General features: G+C 35.9%; 1 protein-coding gene across 1 annotated transcript in view; it reads left to right on the top strand.

Annotated features, from left to right (window-relative positions):
- LATS1 (large tumor suppressor kinase 1) overlaps window positions 1–19,848 on the top strand; it is a 46,125-nt gene that overhangs the window by 12,488 nt on the left and 13,789 nt on the right. The window contains exons 3-7 of the mRNA XM_016160149.2: window positions 2,171–2,318; window positions 8,117–9,630; window positions 11,529–12,111; window positions 14,415–14,597; window positions 14,830–14,936. Coding sequence (XP_016015635.2) covers window positions 2,171–2,318; window positions 8,117–9,630; window positions 11,529–12,111; window positions 14,415–14,597; window positions 14,830–14,936 — 2,535 coding nt within the window. The remainder of the gene's footprint in view (window positions 1–2,170; window positions 2,319–8,116; window positions 9,631–11,528; window positions 12,112–14,414; window positions 14,598–14,829; window positions 14,937–19,848) is intronic.

Below are 19,848 nucleotides of genomic sequence, written 5' to 3'. Positions count from 1 at the left end.
GCAGTACCAAGATATGTTAGCTTTATTACAATCACACATTTCAAAATTGTCACCTTATGACATTAATAACCCTTTAAGATATCTTTACTAAAAGTATTTAGACACATATCAAACTTCAGTTGTCCAAGTAAATGGTATTATTTATACCCACGGTGATACAAAGAATATGGCAGTTTACTTCTGCTATGTCCTTGAATCATTAATTCTAATAGCTTCCCATTATATTGCAGAATTTATTCAAGATTCCACCTTAGCAGTTGAAAATCCTTATCCAGTTTTCACTTCATTATTTATATCATTTCTTAAACTCTAATCTATTTCTCACTATGCCAAGTTCAAGATAGTTTTAGTTTTTTGAAAATAAATTTTTGGTGCTCTGTAAAAGTAAAACCTGAAATATTTCAAGATTAATTTCCTCATAGGAATAAATGTTAAATGGGATTGATGCATTCTTGGGACACATAAATCTACAGTCACTATAGTGTATTTGCTTCTAAGCATGAAAAGCAAAAGCATAATAATGTGGACATAATGTTTTCTTATCACATAAAACTTATACTCCAGAGTTATTGATTTGAGGGTGCTCACTGGCACTACCATCCCCATTTAAAGAACACTTGGTTGATATTCTTACTGATGTGAAAATATTTTTAACATATAGGAATAAATATTGAAAAATAAAAGCCAGCATAAATTATCCCTAGAATCACAGGCTGAAATTCTGGTGCATTTTACAAGAATATGGTTCCCACAATATTGAGAAAAGATGCATGGGTGCCAGTTTTCTTACCAACTGAGATGGCACTGTCGTGTGATAAGAACATAAATATAGGTACAGTTCAGTTGGCTTAAGCAGTTTTAAATTTAAGGACTCCCTGGTGAATTTCAATTTGGGGTGACTTATTTTAAATTTGCACATAAAGTGAGACTTATTAATTCCTTTGTATTTCACTACAAATTTGCAAAGTCTGATTGACATAAAATGTGAATACACCATACCTTTCTATCAGTTAAGGATTGGGTTGGGTTGCTTTTAACAAAAATCCAAACAATGCTTTAAACAAAAGTTACTCAGATTATATAGCTAGCATTGGCCTCTTAAAGATTTCTGAACCAATGACTTAGGAGTTTCTTGTAGCCTGTTCACCCATGAATCTTACTAAGCCATTGCTCCTTTAAAAATATTATTTGAAATACTAAATCCTCTAGAACAAGTAAGTAGCTGCCTACTTCTTGAAAAATGCATATCAGCATACTTTCTGCATGTTACTGTATAATTTATATTTACATATAACATAAATGACTAGGAGCAGAGCAGGAGGACAGCCCACATCTGAGCTCCAGGCACTGTGCTTATGTGCTTTTACATGTTTTCTCATTAAATCCTCATATCGATTCCGTGAGTCTATTACAGATGAAGAAATTGAGCTCTGAAATGTAAAATACCTTGCCAAAGTTCATACAGTTCTGAAGTGGGGCATATAAATCTACAATAACTGGAGTGTTTTTGCTTCTAAGCATAGTAATGTGGGGCTGCTGGAACTCAAATCAGTTCTATTTAATTCCAAACTCTGCTTTTTCTGTCATATCATCTAGCCTCCTAAAGTGTTCATCACATAATCGTATATAGTCTAGATGTTTTTCTTCCACCACTTTTCCTATATTTATATTCTTATAAATAAAGTTCTCTGAAAATGTAAACTTGAGGAGGATAGGAACCAGAACTACATAGTTCTTTTCCTAGTAATGTAGTGGCAAAGGTGTTTAATAAAATGTTTTAACGATACAAAAAAAGTGGTTTTCAGTATTTTCAATGATACCTTTTAACAGTCTTATAGTCTGTTGTATAAAAATGAAATTAAGAATGAGAAATAATCAGAATCACATTGCTATGATTATTCCTGGAAGAAGTTAATTCTAGAAGAAAACAGTGATATGTTACATAGAAAATATAAAAGAAACATTTGAAGGATTTGAGGGTTTGTTTTGTTTTCTTTAGTAATTTGAGGATGTATGGATTTTTATAGTAGTTTTACAAAGAAGATATGAATATTCTGGTTTGGGACTCTATTCTTCATAATTATGGATTTGTCTAGTGGAATTCATAGTGTTATTTCCCTCTTATTAATTTTGACTTAAATTTTGTTCCTTTTTTCAAATTTCATACAAGGATATGGTTATACAAGCTCTTCAAAAAACCAACAACAGAAGTATAGAAGCTGCAATTGAATTTATTAGTAAAATGAGTTACCAAGATCCTCGACGGGAGCAGATGAGTGCAGCAGCTGCCAGACCTATTAACGCCAGCTTGAAGCCAGGTGATTAATCAGACTTTTCCCTTAGGCTTTTATTTTATAGCATTGTTTTAAAATATTTAAGTATAGCAAATCTTTAATCTTAGAAGTTGTTAAAAGCATCACAGGAAACAAAAGTCTCAAATTAGGGTAATGTTAGGATAATAGTGTTATACTATACTGCAATGAATTATAGGATGGGCCCTAAAGTTCCATAGGTAATTCTGATAGGCAGCAGTCTAGTTGCGAACTTATTTTGATTCTTACTGTTCAAGCAAAAAATGAGTCATACTAAGACCTAATTCATTCTCTTAATATACCATGCAGAACTTTCCTTGTTATTAAATGGAATGATTTTAATAGCTACATTAAAATAGATTTATCACATACTTTATTTAACCAGTCTCATTTTTTGACATTTGCTTTGTTTGCTTTGTTTTCTTCCTTCCTTCCTTCCTTCCTTCCTTCCTTCCTTCCTTCCTTCCTTCCTTCCTTCCTTCCTTCCTTCCTTCCTTCCTTCTTTCCTTCATTGCCATTATAGACAGCCTTGCTGTAAATGGTCTGGTACCTAAATATTTCTACAATCCTAATGATTTCGTAAAAGTAAATTTTTAAAGACTTGCAAAAATCTAAGGTTTCTCTTAGATTTTACTGTCAGAAAGGAGTACCAACTTATATTCTCCCAATTTAATATAAGAATACCTATATTTCTAAGTCTTAGATAGTATCATTTTTATGTATTTAATGGCTCTGGAAAGACTCTCATTTTACATTCACATTTCTTTGATCATTGGTAAGGTTGAACATTTGTTTATTGGTTATTTTTAAACTGGCATTTTAATTCTTTGTTAATCTCGTTTGTCTTTTTTATTGATTTATATATAAGAGGCTTTATTCATTTTTTCCTTTATTCAAATTTTTATTGGTGAACTACTGTTTTTTGCCCTTTGTTTGACATTGGGTATAAAGTTCATGTCCTTTTGTGGAGCTGCCATTCTACTAAGGAAGATCAAATACTCACACAAACACATGTGGAACTACAGCGTGTAAGGTATAAGTACAAATGAAGACAGGACAGTCACACATGGACTCATATAATGGAGGGATTTTGGCCTAATCAAGGAGATCAAAGAAAACTTTCCTGTGAAACTGATAATAGAGCCACTGTCTAAAGAAAGACAAGGGTTAATGGGGATGGGTTTAGTGAGGAAGAATGTCATTATGCATGACCTGTTTGGCAGGTTTTGATACCACATTAGAAGAAATGAAAGTGGCTAGAGAGCACTGAAAACAAAAATATGGGATATGACTGGAAAATTACACAGGGGCCTGACAGTGCAGGACCGAATCGATGTTATTCTAAGTGCAGCAGGAAGTTATGAAAACGTTTCAAACAGGGTGATGACATAATTAGATTTGTATTTCAAAAAATGGCTGAGTAGATAAGAATAGAGAAGAGAGGAAGTGAGAGTATCTGGATGGACTTGATAAGGATACAGTAGTTCGTAGGAAATGAAGGGAAGCTGGACTAGGGTGAGAACAGTGGAGAAATATGAATGAATTAGAGATGGTAAGAGTAAAATCGACAAGGTCTTGGTGATGGATTATATATGGGGGATGATGCTGGAGAGGGATGACTCTTAGGCCTTTTGTGTGGAAAATAAAAGGGTGGTGATATACCACATTATCAAAGGGAATGCTAAGAGATCATAGTTCTGGCTGCAGACATAATGTTGAGTTAGGCTCATTGATTTATCTAAGGGAAGATGTCAAGTGGGAGCTAGATATAAACAGCTCTTGTATTAGCCCTGCATGAAATAGGTCACACAAAGGCGATAACGTGGACAAAAATGACAAGATGGACTAAAACCAAGCCTGTTACTCAGTAGCTGATAGGAAAGGATAAGCCTGCAAAGAGGACAGAAGAATTAGCTAAAAAGGAAGTTAAAAACAAAACAAAACAAAAACAAACAATAAAATTTCTGGTGTCTTGAAAGCCTAAGGAAGAAAATGTTTCAGAAAGGGGCAGGAATAGTCAAAATGCCAAATACTGCTAAGAAAGAGAGGTCAACCAAGGTGAGAACTAGAAAATACCTCATTAGCTTTAGAGACATGGTGCCTCAGTTTACTAGGGCTGCTATAACAAAGTACTACAGACTGGGTGGCTGACGTAACAGATTGCTTCTTGCACAGTTCTGGAGGCTAGATGTCAGATCAAGCCTGTCTCCATGGCTTGCAAATGACCTTCTCAACTGGGTCCTCACATGGTCATCCCTCTGCATGCACATGTGTCTGGTGTCTCTCTCTGTGTGTCCAGATTTCTTCTTATAAGGACACAAGTCATATTCAATAAGGCCCACCCTATGATTTTATTTAATCCGAATTACTTCTTTAAAGGCCCTATCTTCAAATACAGTGCCGTTCCGAAGTATTGGGAGTTAAGACTTACTGAATTTTAGGGGGACACAGTTCATCACAGAACACACTTGGAGTAACTTGTTTTTGTTCAGTCACGGGAGCATATTTCAGATTATATTGAGTTGAAGAATAAATGGATGTGAAGGACTCAAGTATAGACAATTCTTTAATAAGTTTTTTCTATGAGAGTCAGGACGTTAGTAAGAATAGTGCTTCATATCCATGGTGAAGATTTTTTTTTTTTAGTTTTTAATTTATTATAGATTAATAATTTTATAAACTATAATACTAATCAATTATTAGAAAGTCAAAAATTTAAATGATATACAAAATATAAGTCCAAAGGTTTTATTATTACATTTAACAAACAAAATTATTTTGTCAAATTTCTGTTAAGTCTTTAACTTTTTACTCTCAGCTTCCCTGCTTACCTGTGGTGGGCCAATATCTGTTTATGGACCAACACCAAATAACAGTTTGAGAAAGTGGTCTACATGAAAGCAGAGGGAGAGCCTTATTATTTTTCAATAGGAAAGTCCTTAGGCATACTTAAAGTTACAAGACTCCAGTTAAGAGAACGAAATTAAATATTCAGGAGAGAAGGATCAAGTAAGATTTCTGAGAAGCCTGGAGATGAAAATCCAAAGCATAGGATGAGAGATTATTAGCCTTACACAGGAAGAGAAGCAACCATTTTGCTCTAACAGGAGCAAATAAGCCTAGGTTATATAGAGAAGAGAAAGGAATTTCTTTCTGATGCCTTCAGTTTTCTCCAAAGTAGAAAATTAAGTCATCTCCTAAGAGTGATGGGTGAGGAATGGGGTGGACAATTCGAGGACACTGAGGACTGGCAAGAATCATCATGGAGACCAAAAGAAACAATTTCCTGGAGATGCTGAGGCCATTTGATGATGCTGATCATGAATTTATGGTGGAATCAATCTGCTCTTTACATTACCTTCTCTAGCAGGCATGAAATGAAGTAGATAGCTGGAATCATCCTTGACTGGAGTTTTACCAAACAAGTACAAAATAAGATACAGAGATAAAAGGAATTCAGAATATTGTGGAAGGGTAATCCTTAATCAGAGCATATTCTTCCTCTGCTTTTAGCGGCTTCTCATTCCTTCCAGACTCCTCTCTATAGGTTCCCTGCTCTCATAATTCATCTAGTAACACTCTTCCCTGCATTTACTGCTCCCTAGCCATATTGGGTTTCTTTTTGTTCTTGGAAAATAGCAAGCTCCTACCTCAGGGCTTTTGCTCAGTCTCAGATCATGTATCCTTGGTGGAGCCTTTTGACCACTAACTTATCCGTTTCTATCCTCCTGTTACTCTGTCATTGACACCATTTATATTTCTTTCATGTAGCATTTATCATACCTAAATGTCACCTTGTTTATTTATTCACTTGTGTATTATCCATCTTCTCTCTCAAAAATGTAGGTTCCATGGAGCTAGGGATATTATTTTGTTCAGCAATGTACTTGGATTGCTTAGGTCAGTGCCTGGCATATAGGTGCCTAATAAATATTTAATGAATGAGTAGAAAGAAGGAGAGGAGAAAGGGAATACAGAGGAAAGAAAGAAGTGATGGATCATGGATTTAAATTGTTTAAAGTATGTCTTAAAGAAAGGACTGATGAAGTAGGAGATTAACATTGGACGGCTTGATGAGGTTGAAGAACGTCACAGTAGTAGTTAAACATGAGGAGACGTTGGGGTCCAAGAGTAGAAACCTTAAATTAGTAATTTCGAAAAGGCAGCAGCTATGGGTGGTATCAAAATTAGAATTGTGATCTTAGGAGTGATGGTTGATGTGGAATGGAGGGGAGGTATGCAAGAACCCGAGAGATGAGGGTGATGGATGGTTAGTCCAATTGGATGTTGAAGTTATAGAATGGTGAAAAGGCTTAGGGTAGACTCAATGCCAAAGTTTTGGGTGGTTGAGGGCGAGCAAATAAGAGTTCATTAAGTGGGAGGAATGAACACAGCATCCTAGATAACATGAGTTTTGAAAGAGCTGGCTTTTTAAAAAGTATAAAAGAAAACAATTACCTAGAAGGACAAATGGAGAGCAAAGAGGTAGCATCCACCTTTTAGCCAATTTTGAAGAAAACCTTAATTGCAAGGTCTGAAAGGAAAGTAATGTCAGCAGGAGGTGGTTGTGGGAAACCTTGGAGTAGAGGTTAGTGATATAGGAGTGTTTGCTGGTTACAGAGTAGAGCATGTCTAGAGGGTAATTGTGGCAAGGTGTGGGAGGTGGGAGAGCACAGCTTTATGGGAGGCGCAGAACAGTGGAGGCGGCAGTCTGCTCCAGGGTTGCAGTGACTTGCATTTTAACCGGTAAAAGCTGGTCAGTGACATGGTGTATTTAGCCTCAGCTGACTGTTTGAGGAAGGTGACCAGCAGACTTGTCTAGCTTGCTCAGAGTGATGACTTTCCCTGAAGTCATAAACCCAAGACACTGTCCAGCCAAGGTGAAGAATGTTAAACTACGTTATGAACATTTACTAATTTTTTCTCATATGTGCTATTAAATATATTTTATCTCCCCGGATGATGTTTCTGGTTTGTTTTGTTTTGATGGTGATGAGTGTTTTATGTATTTAGATGTTAGCTTTTTATTGTATGTTCTATACCTTTGTCATACTTGGGAAGACCTTCCAAGGAGGTCCTCTGTAATTGAATACTCACTTGTTTTTTCCTAATACTTGCATGGTTTCATCTTTAACACTTAGATGTTTAATCTTTCTGGAATATATTTGTATTGTATTATATACAAAATTATTTTTATTGTATTTTATATAAATTTATTATATATAAAGTATTATGTATCTTTTTCCAAGTGGCTAGAATATTTTAAGTAATTTTTTGTATCATAGTTTCTTGCCTATTTCATTTATTTGGTAATTCCATTAAAGAGTGACTCTGTAAAATCTATAACTTACTTAGTGTTCTGCTAATTATCCCCTGCTGTCTTTTTTGTTTTAAAAGCTATATTTAAATTTATTTAGAATTAGTTATTGTATCTAGCAAAAGTACAAATGGACACATTGTTTGGCTCACTAATTCCACTTCTGATAATTTACTTAACGGATGCATGAAATGAAATCTGTATAAAATTTTTCATTGATTTTGTAAAGCAAAAGCCCGGAACAACCTTAAGGTCCATCAATAGGGAACTGATTAAATGAATTTGGGTATATCTGCACAGTGAAAAACTGTGATAACATTTTTTTAAAGTAAGGAAACATTTTATATACTGGTAAAGAATCTTCTTTTTAATGAAAAGAGTGAGGCAAATAGCATATGTAGGAGGTATACTGTTTATTCCAAGCTAAAATTTTCAAAAATAAGAGATTAAAAACATGTTTTTTTCTCTCTCTGTTTTATGACCGTAGGGAGTGTGCAACAATCAGTTAACCGCAAACAAAGCTGGAAAGGTTCTAAAGAATCCTTAGTTCCTCAGAGACATGGCCCACCACTGGGAGAAAGTGTGGTCTATCGTTCTGAAAGTCCCAGCTCGCAGACAGATGTAGGAAAACCTTTGTCAGGATCTGGTATAACTGCATTTGCTCAAGGTCACCCTAGCAATGGACAGAGAGTGAACCCCCCACCACCTCCTCAAGTAAGGAGTGTCACTCCACCACCACCTCCAAGGGGCCAGACTCCTCCTCCAAGAGGTACAACTCCACCTCCCTCCTCATGGGAACCAAACTCTCAAACAAAGCGCTATTCCGGGAACATGGAATATGTGATCTCCCGAATCTCCCCCGTTCCACCTGGAGCCTGGCAGGAGGGCTATCCTCCACCACCTGTTAACACGTCCCCAATGAACCCTCCTAATCAGGGACAGAGAGGCATTAGCTCTGTTCCTGTTGGCAGACAACCAATCATCATGCCAAGTTCTAACAAATTTAATTTTCCACCAGGGAGACCTGGAATTCAGAATGGTAGTGGTCAAACTGATTTTATGATACACCAAAATGTTGTCCCTGCTGGTGCTGTGAATCGGCAGCCGCCCCCTCCGTATCCTCTGACCCCAACTAATGGACAAAGCCCTTCTGCTTTACAGACGGGAGGATCTACTGCTCCTTCTTCATATACAAATGGAAATATCCCTCCATCTGTGATGGTGCCAAATAGAAACAGTCATAACATGGAACTTTATAACATTAGTGTACCTGGACTGCAAACAACTTGGCCTCAGTCGTCATCTGCTCCAGCTCAGTCGTCCACAAGCACTGGGCATGAAATCCCGACATGGCAACCTAACATACCAGTGAGGTCAAATTCTTTTAATAACCCCTTAGGAAATAGAACAAGTCATTCTGCTAATTCTCAGCCTTCAGCTACAACAGTCACTGCTATTACACCAGCTCCAATTCAGCAACCTGTGAAAAGCATACGTGTATTGAAACCAGAGCTACAGACTGCTTTAGCACCTACGCACCCTTCTTGGTTACCACAGCCAATTCAATCTGTTCAACCTAGTCCTTTTCCTGAGGGTACCACTTCAAATATGACTGTTATGCCACCAGTTGCTGAAGCTCCAAATTATCAAGGCCCACCACCACCTTATCCAAAACATCTGCTACATCAAAACCCATCTGTTCCTCCATATGAATCAATCAGTAAATCTAACAAAGAGGATCAGCTGAGCTTGTCCAAGGACGATGAGAGTGAAAAATGTTATGAAAATGTTGATAGTGGGGATAAAGAAAAGAAACAGATTACAACTTCACCTATTACTGTTAGGAAAAACAAGAAAGATGAAGAGCGAAGAGAATCTCGTATTCAAAGTTACTCTCCTCAGGCATTTAAATTCTTTATGGAGCAACATGTAGAAAATGTACTTAAATCTCATCAGCAACGTCTACATCGTAAAAAACAATTAGAGAATGAAATGATGCGGGTAAAACCTTTCAAAATGTCCATTTTTGTACTCCATCTATTTGCTAGGTGTTTCTTTTAAAATATAGTGGTCTAGAATTTTTTTATAACTAAATATATTATCAATTATTTAAAAGTCATTAAACGTTAAAGTACTTTTTATCATAGCATTTTATTTTAGTATTTCAAGGTTTACTCATAGTTTCCTATAATAAAGTTCTAATAAATTAAGAAAAATATAATTTACGATGTGCAATTTAGGTATACATAATCCTTTTTCATGGGAATTGGAGCAAAGGTTATTTTAGGTTTTACATGCTATAACATTTTAAAATGAGCTAGAATTATCTGGGTCTCTTGATACATTTATGAAACATTTTCCGTAGGTTGGTATTAATTTAAGGTGTCAGAGACATCTCCCATCAGTTGTTTTGCCATCTAATTGCGTTTTTATAATGTGCTGAAATTATTAAGTCAAAGTCTACTAAAAAGGAGATCAGAATACGTAAACACTTTAATCTCTTGTGATTCTATATAGAGCTTTTTACTAGATATTATAGTGGTACTGTCATTGTTATTTTATCATATTTATAGTTCAAAGGTTTGACTCCTAATCTTACACCTATTACTCAAAATCCAACAGGCTTAAATTTATAAAATTTCCTCACATAACTTGAGAAAACCATTATTTTAAAATGGTTTTGTACATCTGATATCAGAGTATTGTTATTCCAGCTATACAATGAATTCTGTTAGATGAGAAACACCATGATAATTTGTATGACTTATTACTTATCCATATTTTTAGCTCTTAAGTTTTCTTACTAAAGTCTGTCTGTATGTATTTTCTTAGTTTATTTTTCCTTTTTCCTCTTCACTTTCACTAATAGCTGATTTAAACTTTTATGGTGTTGGAAGCTTTGCTGACTTCTGTAGTCTCCATTACTGTGTAGGCAAGTAAGATTTTAAGAGAAACAGTTCTATACTAAGTCTAGCATGCCACCCTTCTTAAAAGTTTTTTGCATGCAAAAATGCATCCTAACAGAAGCATGAGGTTGCTATATTTTAGTCTTGCATTTGTAGAATTAGACTTTACTTTTTAAATCAAATTTCTATTCCCTTTAAAAAATATATTAGTTCTATTTTTAGCTAGCCAAAAATAAACTGTTTCTTCTAAATCCAGGTATTCCATGTCTACTTAGAAGCTGGTTTTTGTTTTTATAGTCACATTGACTATTTGGAATGTTCCAAAATATCTAAAAGATACTCTGTAATCATACAAGTTGTCCCTTTCAAATAAGGCAGGAGAAACCTTTCACATTTTGTATTAGTGATGATTGTGAGTCCTTCCTACCCTTATTCTAATGCCTTGAGAAAGATAAAAGGAAAGACTGACAATGAGTGGTTAGGTTAGAGAAGATATTCTTTTGTTCTTAATACATCAGTTTTTTTCAGAATAAATGAACCTGGAGTGAAAATTTCATGAAGCCTAAAATGGGAGAAAGAATATTTGAGTCCTAAGCATTCCACAAAGCATATAATGCAGGCCATCTAATCATGTATTTGGGGATGAATATGCATGGAGGGATAGATGAGGATGCATGTGCACAGACGTTTGGTTATTGCACACTGGGAACATTTATTTTTGAGTGCATTAGAGAGGAGTAGAAAGCTGATCGTTATCATCCTGCTCTTCACAGCTGAATCTGCATATATACTTACCTTAAATATACTCTTAACTATCTCTTAAGCTGCACTTTTGATAATTAACTTTTCTGAAATATAGTCTAGATTTCTAACATGATTTATTAAAAATTATGCATTTAACCTTTAAATATGTGCCTGAATTTTTTCCAAGCTATTTCTTAATATTCTATATAGAAGATAATTCCTTATTTAACATTTAGTTTATTTGCCTAGGTTGGATTATCTCAAGATGCCCAGGATCAAATGAGAAAGATGCTGTGCCAAAAAGAGTCTAATTACATCCGTCTTAAGAGGGCTAAAATGGACAAGTCTATGTTTGTGAAGATAAAGACACTAGGAATAGGAGCATTTGGTGAAGTCTGTCTAGCAAGAAAAGTAGATACTAAGGCATTATATGCAACAAAAACTCTTCGAAAGAAAGATGTTCTGCTTCGAAATCAGGTTGCTCATGTTAAAGCTGAGAGAGATATCCTGGCTGAAGCTGACAACGAATGGGTAGTTCGTCTGTATTATTCGTTTCAAGATAAGGACAATTTATACTTTGTAATGGACTATATTCCCGGGGGTGACATGATGAGCTTGTTAATTAGAATGGGCATCTTTCCAGAAAATCTGGCACGATTCTACATAGCAGAACTTACCTGTGCAGTTGAAAGTGTTCATAAAATGGGTTTTATTCATAGAGATATTAAACCCGATAACATTTTGATTGATCGTGATGGTCATATTAAATTGACTGACTTTGGTCTCTGCACTGGCTTCAGATGGACACATGATTCTAAGTACTATCAGAGTGGTGAGTAAAAGCATGAAATTTTTACATATTAATATGATTTATTAATGCAATAAAATATAAGATGGTATTATCACTGGATGGAACCAGAAGTCCTGGGTCAGGTCTTGACTGTTGAGTAAGCACTGGTGAATTGTTTAGACACCTAGACTTCTAAAATGAAATAGTGTGTTAGATTATTTTAGTTCTAAGTGTTAACATTTTAAACGTCTTTACATTTTTGTTATTTTGAAATACGTCAGACAAATAACATTTTAAAAATAATTTTTAAATGACGCCTCATACCTACCATTTAGCTAAAAAACTAGATTATAAACACCTTTGAAGCCTGTAAACAATTGCTTGCCCTTCTTTCCTCCACAGAGGTAACCATTATTTCGGAGCTTTGTAATCAGTTCTTTACTTTTCTCAATACTTTAATCACATATGTATATATCCCTAAACAATTATTTCATTTCGCCTACTCTGGAACTTTATTTAAATGTAATCATCCTATATATATTCTTCTATGTTGACTTCTTTTATGTTTGAGGTTCATCTGTGTTATTGCATGTAACATTTCACTGCTATTTAGGATTCCACTGTATGACTATTACATAACTTATTTAGCTTTAAACACTTTGTATACAAGATTCTATTTAATCCTCACAATGTCATTACAAGGCAAGATGAAGAAACTGAGGCTTAGTTAGATGAAGTTACTTGCCCAAGGTCAGACAGAAAATGAGTGTAAGGGCTAGGCTTTGAACCCAGGTTTGTCTGATTACAGGGCCCATGTTATTTCTACTACACCACAGTGTCTCACCAAGATCCCTTCAAGCACTAATGGAAGTGGAAGTCCCTCTGACATTTGTTGAATACTTAGTATGACTAGGTGCTTTACATATATTCTGAGTTAATGCTCATAGCAATCCTGAGGTAAGTTTTAGCCTCTTGTGTTTCTATGAACACGAGTAGAGGTGACGTTAAATTGATAGAACTGAGACACCCAAACCTTTTTAATGTTCAACTTAATGTAATATGTTTATTCAGATTCACCTATGGTTCTTAAAATATGACTTTTAAGCTCTGTTACAGTCTGTTGATTGAAAATCTTCACTAGAGGGTAGAAATTGTATTTTAATCAAACATCCCAATTGATTAATACCGTTAGGTTGATTTTAGACATATTTTTCTAGGTGTTTTTATTTAGTCATGGCTTTAAATACCATCTCTTTATCAGTGACTTCCAAATCTCTCTCCAGACCTGGCCTCTCCCTTTTATGTGGATTTCTAATATGCCTTTCAAACTTAAAATCACCAGTAAACAACTCTTAATTTCTCTCTCTCCACATCCCCCCTCCAGTCTTACCCAGTTTAGTAAACTGCATCACTACTATCCATTCAGTTATCCTTGAGGCTTTTTTCCCATAGCCCCTACATCTAATCCATCAATAAGTCCTGTTTACTCCACCTCTAAATGTATCCTGAATCTGTTCGCTTTTGGCCATCTCTACTGTTACCACGATGGTCCAAGCTTAAGTGTAATAGCTTCTTATCTGGTCTCCATTCTTGTCCTCCTTTATAATCTACCCAGCAGTTAGGGTTTCCTTTTTTAAATATAGATCAGATGTTGTCATTTTCTTGGTTCAAATTCTCCTGTGTTTTCCCACTGTAGTTTGAGTGAAAAGCAAATCATTTCTTTTGCTTATAAAACCCAAGCGCACTGGCTCCTGGTCCATTTCCTACCATTCTCTCCTAACTGCATTGGTCTTCTTTGTTACTGTTGTTTCTGATAAAATGTTTTGCTCTGGTTTCCAACTGTTTGATTCCCTTTGTTTTTACAAATGTCACCTCAGTCACATCACTCCATGTTGACTCTCTACGTAGAATGTATCACTGTTTCTTATGTATGTATGTGTTTATTGTTTCTCCCCTACAGAGAAGCTACCTGAGAGAAGAACCGTTTCTTTTTTTATTTATCATTGTCATTTATTGAAGGAAATGAATACTGACCTAATTTGTTCGAAACTTTGTCCAGAGTAGTACTCGGGAGCAGTCTGAGTAACAAATTCTTAATCCTGCCTACTCATGACTTTAACTATCATCAGTTAACATTGAGTATATTACTGAATCTTGGGCTTGTCCAATTGATATTTCAGATCACAGGCTGCAGTCAGTAATAAACACCATCAGTGATTTGGTGTACATTGTTCCTTTGCTTGTCACAGGGGAGCGTGTTAACTCTAAACCATGTCAAAAGATTAAACAGACTGTAGGTTTACTGTTCTTGTCGCTTTTATTTCTTTTCTTTTTTTACTTTGCAGGTGACCATCCACGGCAAGATAGCATGGATTTCAGTAACGAATGGGGTGACCCCTCTAACTGTCGATGTGGAGACAGATTAAAGCCGCTGGAGCGGAGAGCAGCACGTCAGCACCAGCGATGTCTAGCACATTCTTTAGTTGGGACTCCCAATTATATTGCACCTGAAGTGTTGTTACGAACAGGTAAAATATTTGTTTTATAAATAATCTAAATAGGCCATTATACCAGCTGAAACTTCATTAGAATATATGGCTTGTTTTTTAGGATTATAATAAAAGTATTAATTGTACACTATAAATTGCTGATTTAATACTAATTTTGATTATATTGATTCTGAGCACTTTATTTTTTATTTTTTTGAGCACTTTTTAAAAAGTGCTTATAAATAACTATAACTTCAGTATCTTATTTTAGGCTATACACAGTTATGTGACTGGTGGAGCGTTGGTGTAATTCTTTTTGAAATGTTGGTGGGACAACCTCCTTTCTTGGCACAAACACCATTAGAAACACAAATGAAGGTAAGGTGTAGAATCTATACCAAAAGAATGGTTACAAAGTCTCTTGCATTGTATGTATGTCAGTCCTTTATGTAGAGCATCTTAATCTGGACTTAAACAATGAACTTGTCATCTGTCTCAGAAGCTAAGCAGAGTCGGGCCTGATTAGTACTTGAATGCGAGACTACCTAGGAAGACCAGGTGCTATAGGCATAAAAAATAAAAAATAAGGGATTGTAAGCTGACAAGGTCCTTGAAATCTGTGAGGTAAACCAAGGGTTGCCTCACCTAAAAAATAAATAAATAAAGGATGAACCTGTAAAGATATAAGAACCCACTAAATTTCCATGTATGAACTCTACTCTCCATCATTCTGTCACCGTACTTTTATATTCTCCCTAACTCATACACTATATTCGTATTTCATTCTCATAGAAGTCTTTAGTACCTGTTGAAGACTTATTCCAATTTACTTTGTCTATCACCTACTGGCTTTTTTCCCTCTGTGCACATTCTAGCCCCAGACTGCAAACAGTTGTTTATACAGTAATTCTTCCTTGTCTGCTGTTTCAGTTACCTGCAGTCAACTGTAGTCTGAATATATTAAATGAAAAGTTCCAGAAATAAACAATTTATAAGTTTTAAATTGTTCGCTATTCTGAGTAGTGTGACAAATCTCATGCTGTCCTGTTCTGTCTTACCTGGGACATAAATTGTCCCTTTGTCTAGCGTATCCATGCTGTGTATGCTACCCACTTGTTAGTGGCCAATTCAGTTATCAGATTGACTGTTGTATCTTAGTGCTTTTGTTCCAATCACCCTAGTTTACTTAATAATGGCCCCAAAGCACAAGAGTAATGATGCTGGCAATTCAGATATGACAAAGAGCAACCATAAAGTGCTTACTTTAAGTGAAAAGGTAGGTATATATAGGAAAAAACATAGTATATATAGGGTTCAGTACCCTTTGGTTTCAGCCATCCACCAGGGGCTTTGGAACTTATCCCCCATGGATAAGGGGGAACTACTGTATTTCCACTTGAAATTACCTCTGGCACTTCAGTGAGGAGATGCTTATAATTTTGACAATAAACTGTACCGTTAAAAACACTTTAGTGGTTCCCTTGTATGTAAAGTCCAAATTAGTCCTCTGTTCTTTTGTTCATACCATTCCCTCTGGATTGTCTTCTCTCTCCTGTCTTCCACAGCCCTCCCCTCTTTCTGAAGCCTGGTTAACTTCTGATCATTTTTAATCATTCTCTAAGAGTGTCTTGAGATAGCATCTGTTCTATAATGCTCCCCCATCAAGTTGTAACTGCTTCTGTCATTGCATTTAATATTTTATTTTTTAAATTTACTTTAAAATTTATTTTAGTACAGGTCTACTTTTAGTACTGGTAATGCATTCTCTCAGGTTTGTGTCAGATTTGTCTGTCTAAAAGTGTCTTTATTTCACCTTGATTTTAATATGTATGTATATATGTAAGCACATATATATATATATATATGTATATTAGTGCGTGTGAATGAATGTGTGTAAAAAATTGAATGCTTTCTTTTAACAATCAAGAAAAAGGCAAGTATATCTATTCTAACCAGTCTTATTTAACATAGTTCTGATAGTCTTAGCCAGTGCTATACAGCAACAAAAAGAAATAAAAGGCATACAGATTAGAAAGAAATAAAAAATTCCCCTCTTCACAGATGACATAATTTTCTATATAGAAAATCCCAGGGAAACTATGAAAAAAACCCATAGAACCAACAAGTGAGTTTGACAAGGTTGTAGGATATAAGGGTAATACATAAAAATTTATTGTATTTCTATATATGTTCAAGCAATAAACAGCCAGAAACTGAAATTTAAAAACTACTATTTACTATTGCTTCCCCGAAATGAAATACTTAGGTGTAAATGTGATAGAACATGAACAAGATCTATGTGCTGAGAGCTACATATTGATGAAAGAATATCATCAGGAAGATCTTCAATGGAAATACATACTGTGTTGTTGGAGTGGAAGACTCAACACAGTGAAGCTATCAGTTCTCCCCACAAAATGTATAGCTCTAACTCCAAATCTATAGATTTAACTCAAATTCCAATACAAATTCCCAGCAGGAATTTTTATAGATATAGATTAGCCAATTCTAAAATTTACATGAGTGGACAAAAGAACTGGAATAAAGAATTAAGAGGAATCAACTACTTGATTTTTAGACTTACTGTGAAGTTATAATAATGCAGCGTGATATTGGCAAAAGGATACACACATAGATCAATGGAACAGGATAGAGAATGGAGATATAGGATCACACAAATATGGCCATTTGATCTTTGATAGAGGTCCAAATGGAGAAAGTAAATTATTTCAACAAATAGTATTAGAAAAATTGGTCAGTCATGTACAAAAGATACTGAACATCAATGTAAACCTCCTATCGTAAACAAAGATTAACTCAAAATGGATTGTAGATCAAGCGATAAAACATAAAGCTACAATACATCTAGAAGAAAATAAAAGATCTTTATGTCCTGAGGTTAGGTTAAGAGTTCTTAGAAATGACACCAAAATCATTATCCATAAAAGAAAAGGTCGAGAAACTAGACTTCATCAAAATTAAAAACATTCAGTCTGCCAAAAACAATCAAGACAGTGAAAGACAACCTATAGCATGGGAGTTCAAATATTTACAGATCCCATTACAACAAAAGGCTTCTACCTAGACTTGTATATAAAGAACTCTCGAAACAACACTAAGAAAAACAGCCCAAACCAGTGGCCTGATGGAGATTTCCGTAAATGTCTAGATCGAAAAAGAAAAGCATGTCTGTCTCTTTAACTCTTCCTAAGGAGGTCAAAGGAAAGGCAGGCATCTGTACTGGTTCCTCAGAGAATCACCAACACCAAACAAAATGCACAACCCCAAATTTTTGGAAGGCAAGGTCTTTTTTTACTGGCTACCAGGCAGCAGTCAGCTGCTCCAGGGAGGTAAGCTGCCCTCTCCATAACCACAGAAGGGCTGAGGAATAGAGAATGGTAGTTGGTTCACAACTCTGCCCTCTTCCCAAGTGTTAGGAGCCTCTCCCTTCATGAAGCATGCCTCTGGCTGCTTTAAGTGCCCGAGTCAGCTTCCAGAGTTCCAAAATAGTTGATTCTGATAGTTTGTTTTGTTTCATTTTTTCCCAATTTAATTATTGTTTTTGTGGAGGGACTGACCCTCAAGCTTTCTATTCACCATTTTCCATGGGATCTCCCCCTGCTGTGTTTTTGACTATTATCTCTTTATGTAGTTTCATTAGAGGTTGTTCTGGTGATTACAAAATACGTACTGAGTTTTCACTGTCTGCTTATAATTGGTATTTTCCCACTTCCGTGTAGTTCCATGTAGAACCTTACCACAATGTAGACCCTCTATGCTCTACCCTTCACTTTGTTATGTTATACATTATATCTACATGCATTTAAAACCTCTTCCAACATTGTTACTACAGTTTTTGTTTTCAACCATCAACTTATTTGAGAGAATTCAAGGTAAGAAAAATAGTCATTTATATTTACCTGGATATTTAGCATTTTCCTTGCTCTTCCTGCATTCCTGATATTTTGATTCCTCTATATCATATCCCTTCTGTCTAAACAACTTCTCTAGCAGCTTTTTTAGAGGAGGTTTGCTGACAGCAGATTCTCTTCATTTTTCCTTCATCTGAGAATGTCTTATTTCACCTTCCTTAGGATGTTATCACTTGGTTTCAGTTCTTGCAGCAGTTTAAAATGTCCACTTCCTTTTGTCCTCCATAGTTTCCAATGGGAAATCTATAGTCATTCAAATCATTTTTCACTGGCTGCTTTCAAGAATTTGTCTTTGTCTTTAGCCTTCAGTGTTGTAATTATGATGTGTCTGGGCATGGATTTCTTAGGGCTTATGTTGTGGGTTTTGGCCTTTGTACCTGGAAGATCCAAGTGGCACTCAGTGAACTAAGAATCAAAGGAGGTTTTTATTTAAGCTAGCGGGCTCAGAGGAGTCACTCTCCAGAGTCTAAGCCCTGAACAAAGGCAGGCCGGTAGAATTATACATTGATCATTTCTGCATACTTGGAGGTCTTTTGTTTCGCATGCACGGGAAAGGAAGTGTTCCAGGGAGAGGAGGTTGGAAAAATTCCTCCGGACAGGGTAGCCATCTTAGATTCCTTTGCATTTCCCATATCATTCCCTCCTTTTGATGCCCATCTAAATTCTTTAAAGGGCATCACCTTTTTGACTACCTTCCTGATCTCCCTCTTGGTCTCCCTGGACCAGGGACCAATAATTTGATTGCATAAAGATCTTTGCTGTAGTCTCTCTCCACCATAGCTTCTATAATGGAGGTAATTGTCCAAACAAGAGGCAACAGGCAAGGCAGAAGTAGGCAAGTACCAAGGAGAAGTACTACTACTCTAATTAAGGTCTTAAAGCCTCCAAAAGTGAAGAATCAACCTCTAAAGAGGTTATTGGGGTCCCATCCATGCCATGTTTGTACAGGCACATGTGCCAGTCCGTCGTCTGTTTGATAAAATCTTCATCTGCCCGGCCCTGGTAATCTCTCTGCACACAACAGTTGGTGAGATTGAATTTCCCAAATACACTGCCTTCTGCTGCTAATAGATAATCTAGTGCCAATCTGTTTTGGTAGATGGCATTTCTCATCTGAGTTTCTTGATGTGCCTGGAGGGTCAGAACTCTCCTACTTTTATTAGTAACTGCCTGCGGTTGGATAATTTAACATGTAAATGGGGGTACAGTATCCCCAAGATCTCTTTTGCCCAAGTGGCAGACCTCTAGTATTGGATTATGTGTTCTGGGGGCCATTCATTATCCTTCCAGTCCCCTCTCTGTAGTTCCCTTTTTACCTGCTGTAATAGAGATGGAATCTTGCTATGTTGCCCAGGCCA

The sequence above is a fragment of the Rousettus aegyptiacus genome, unplaced genomic scaffold (genome assembly GCF_014176215.1).
Source record: "Rousettus aegyptiacus isolate mRouAeg1 unplaced genomic scaffold, mRouAeg1.p scaffold_m13_p_1, whole genome shotgun sequence".
NCBI classification, from domain to species: domain Eukaryota; kingdom Metazoa; phylum Chordata; class Mammalia; order Chiroptera; family Pteropodidae; genus Rousettus; species Rousettus aegyptiacus.
This window is presented reverse-complemented; position numbering and strand designations above follow the sequence as displayed.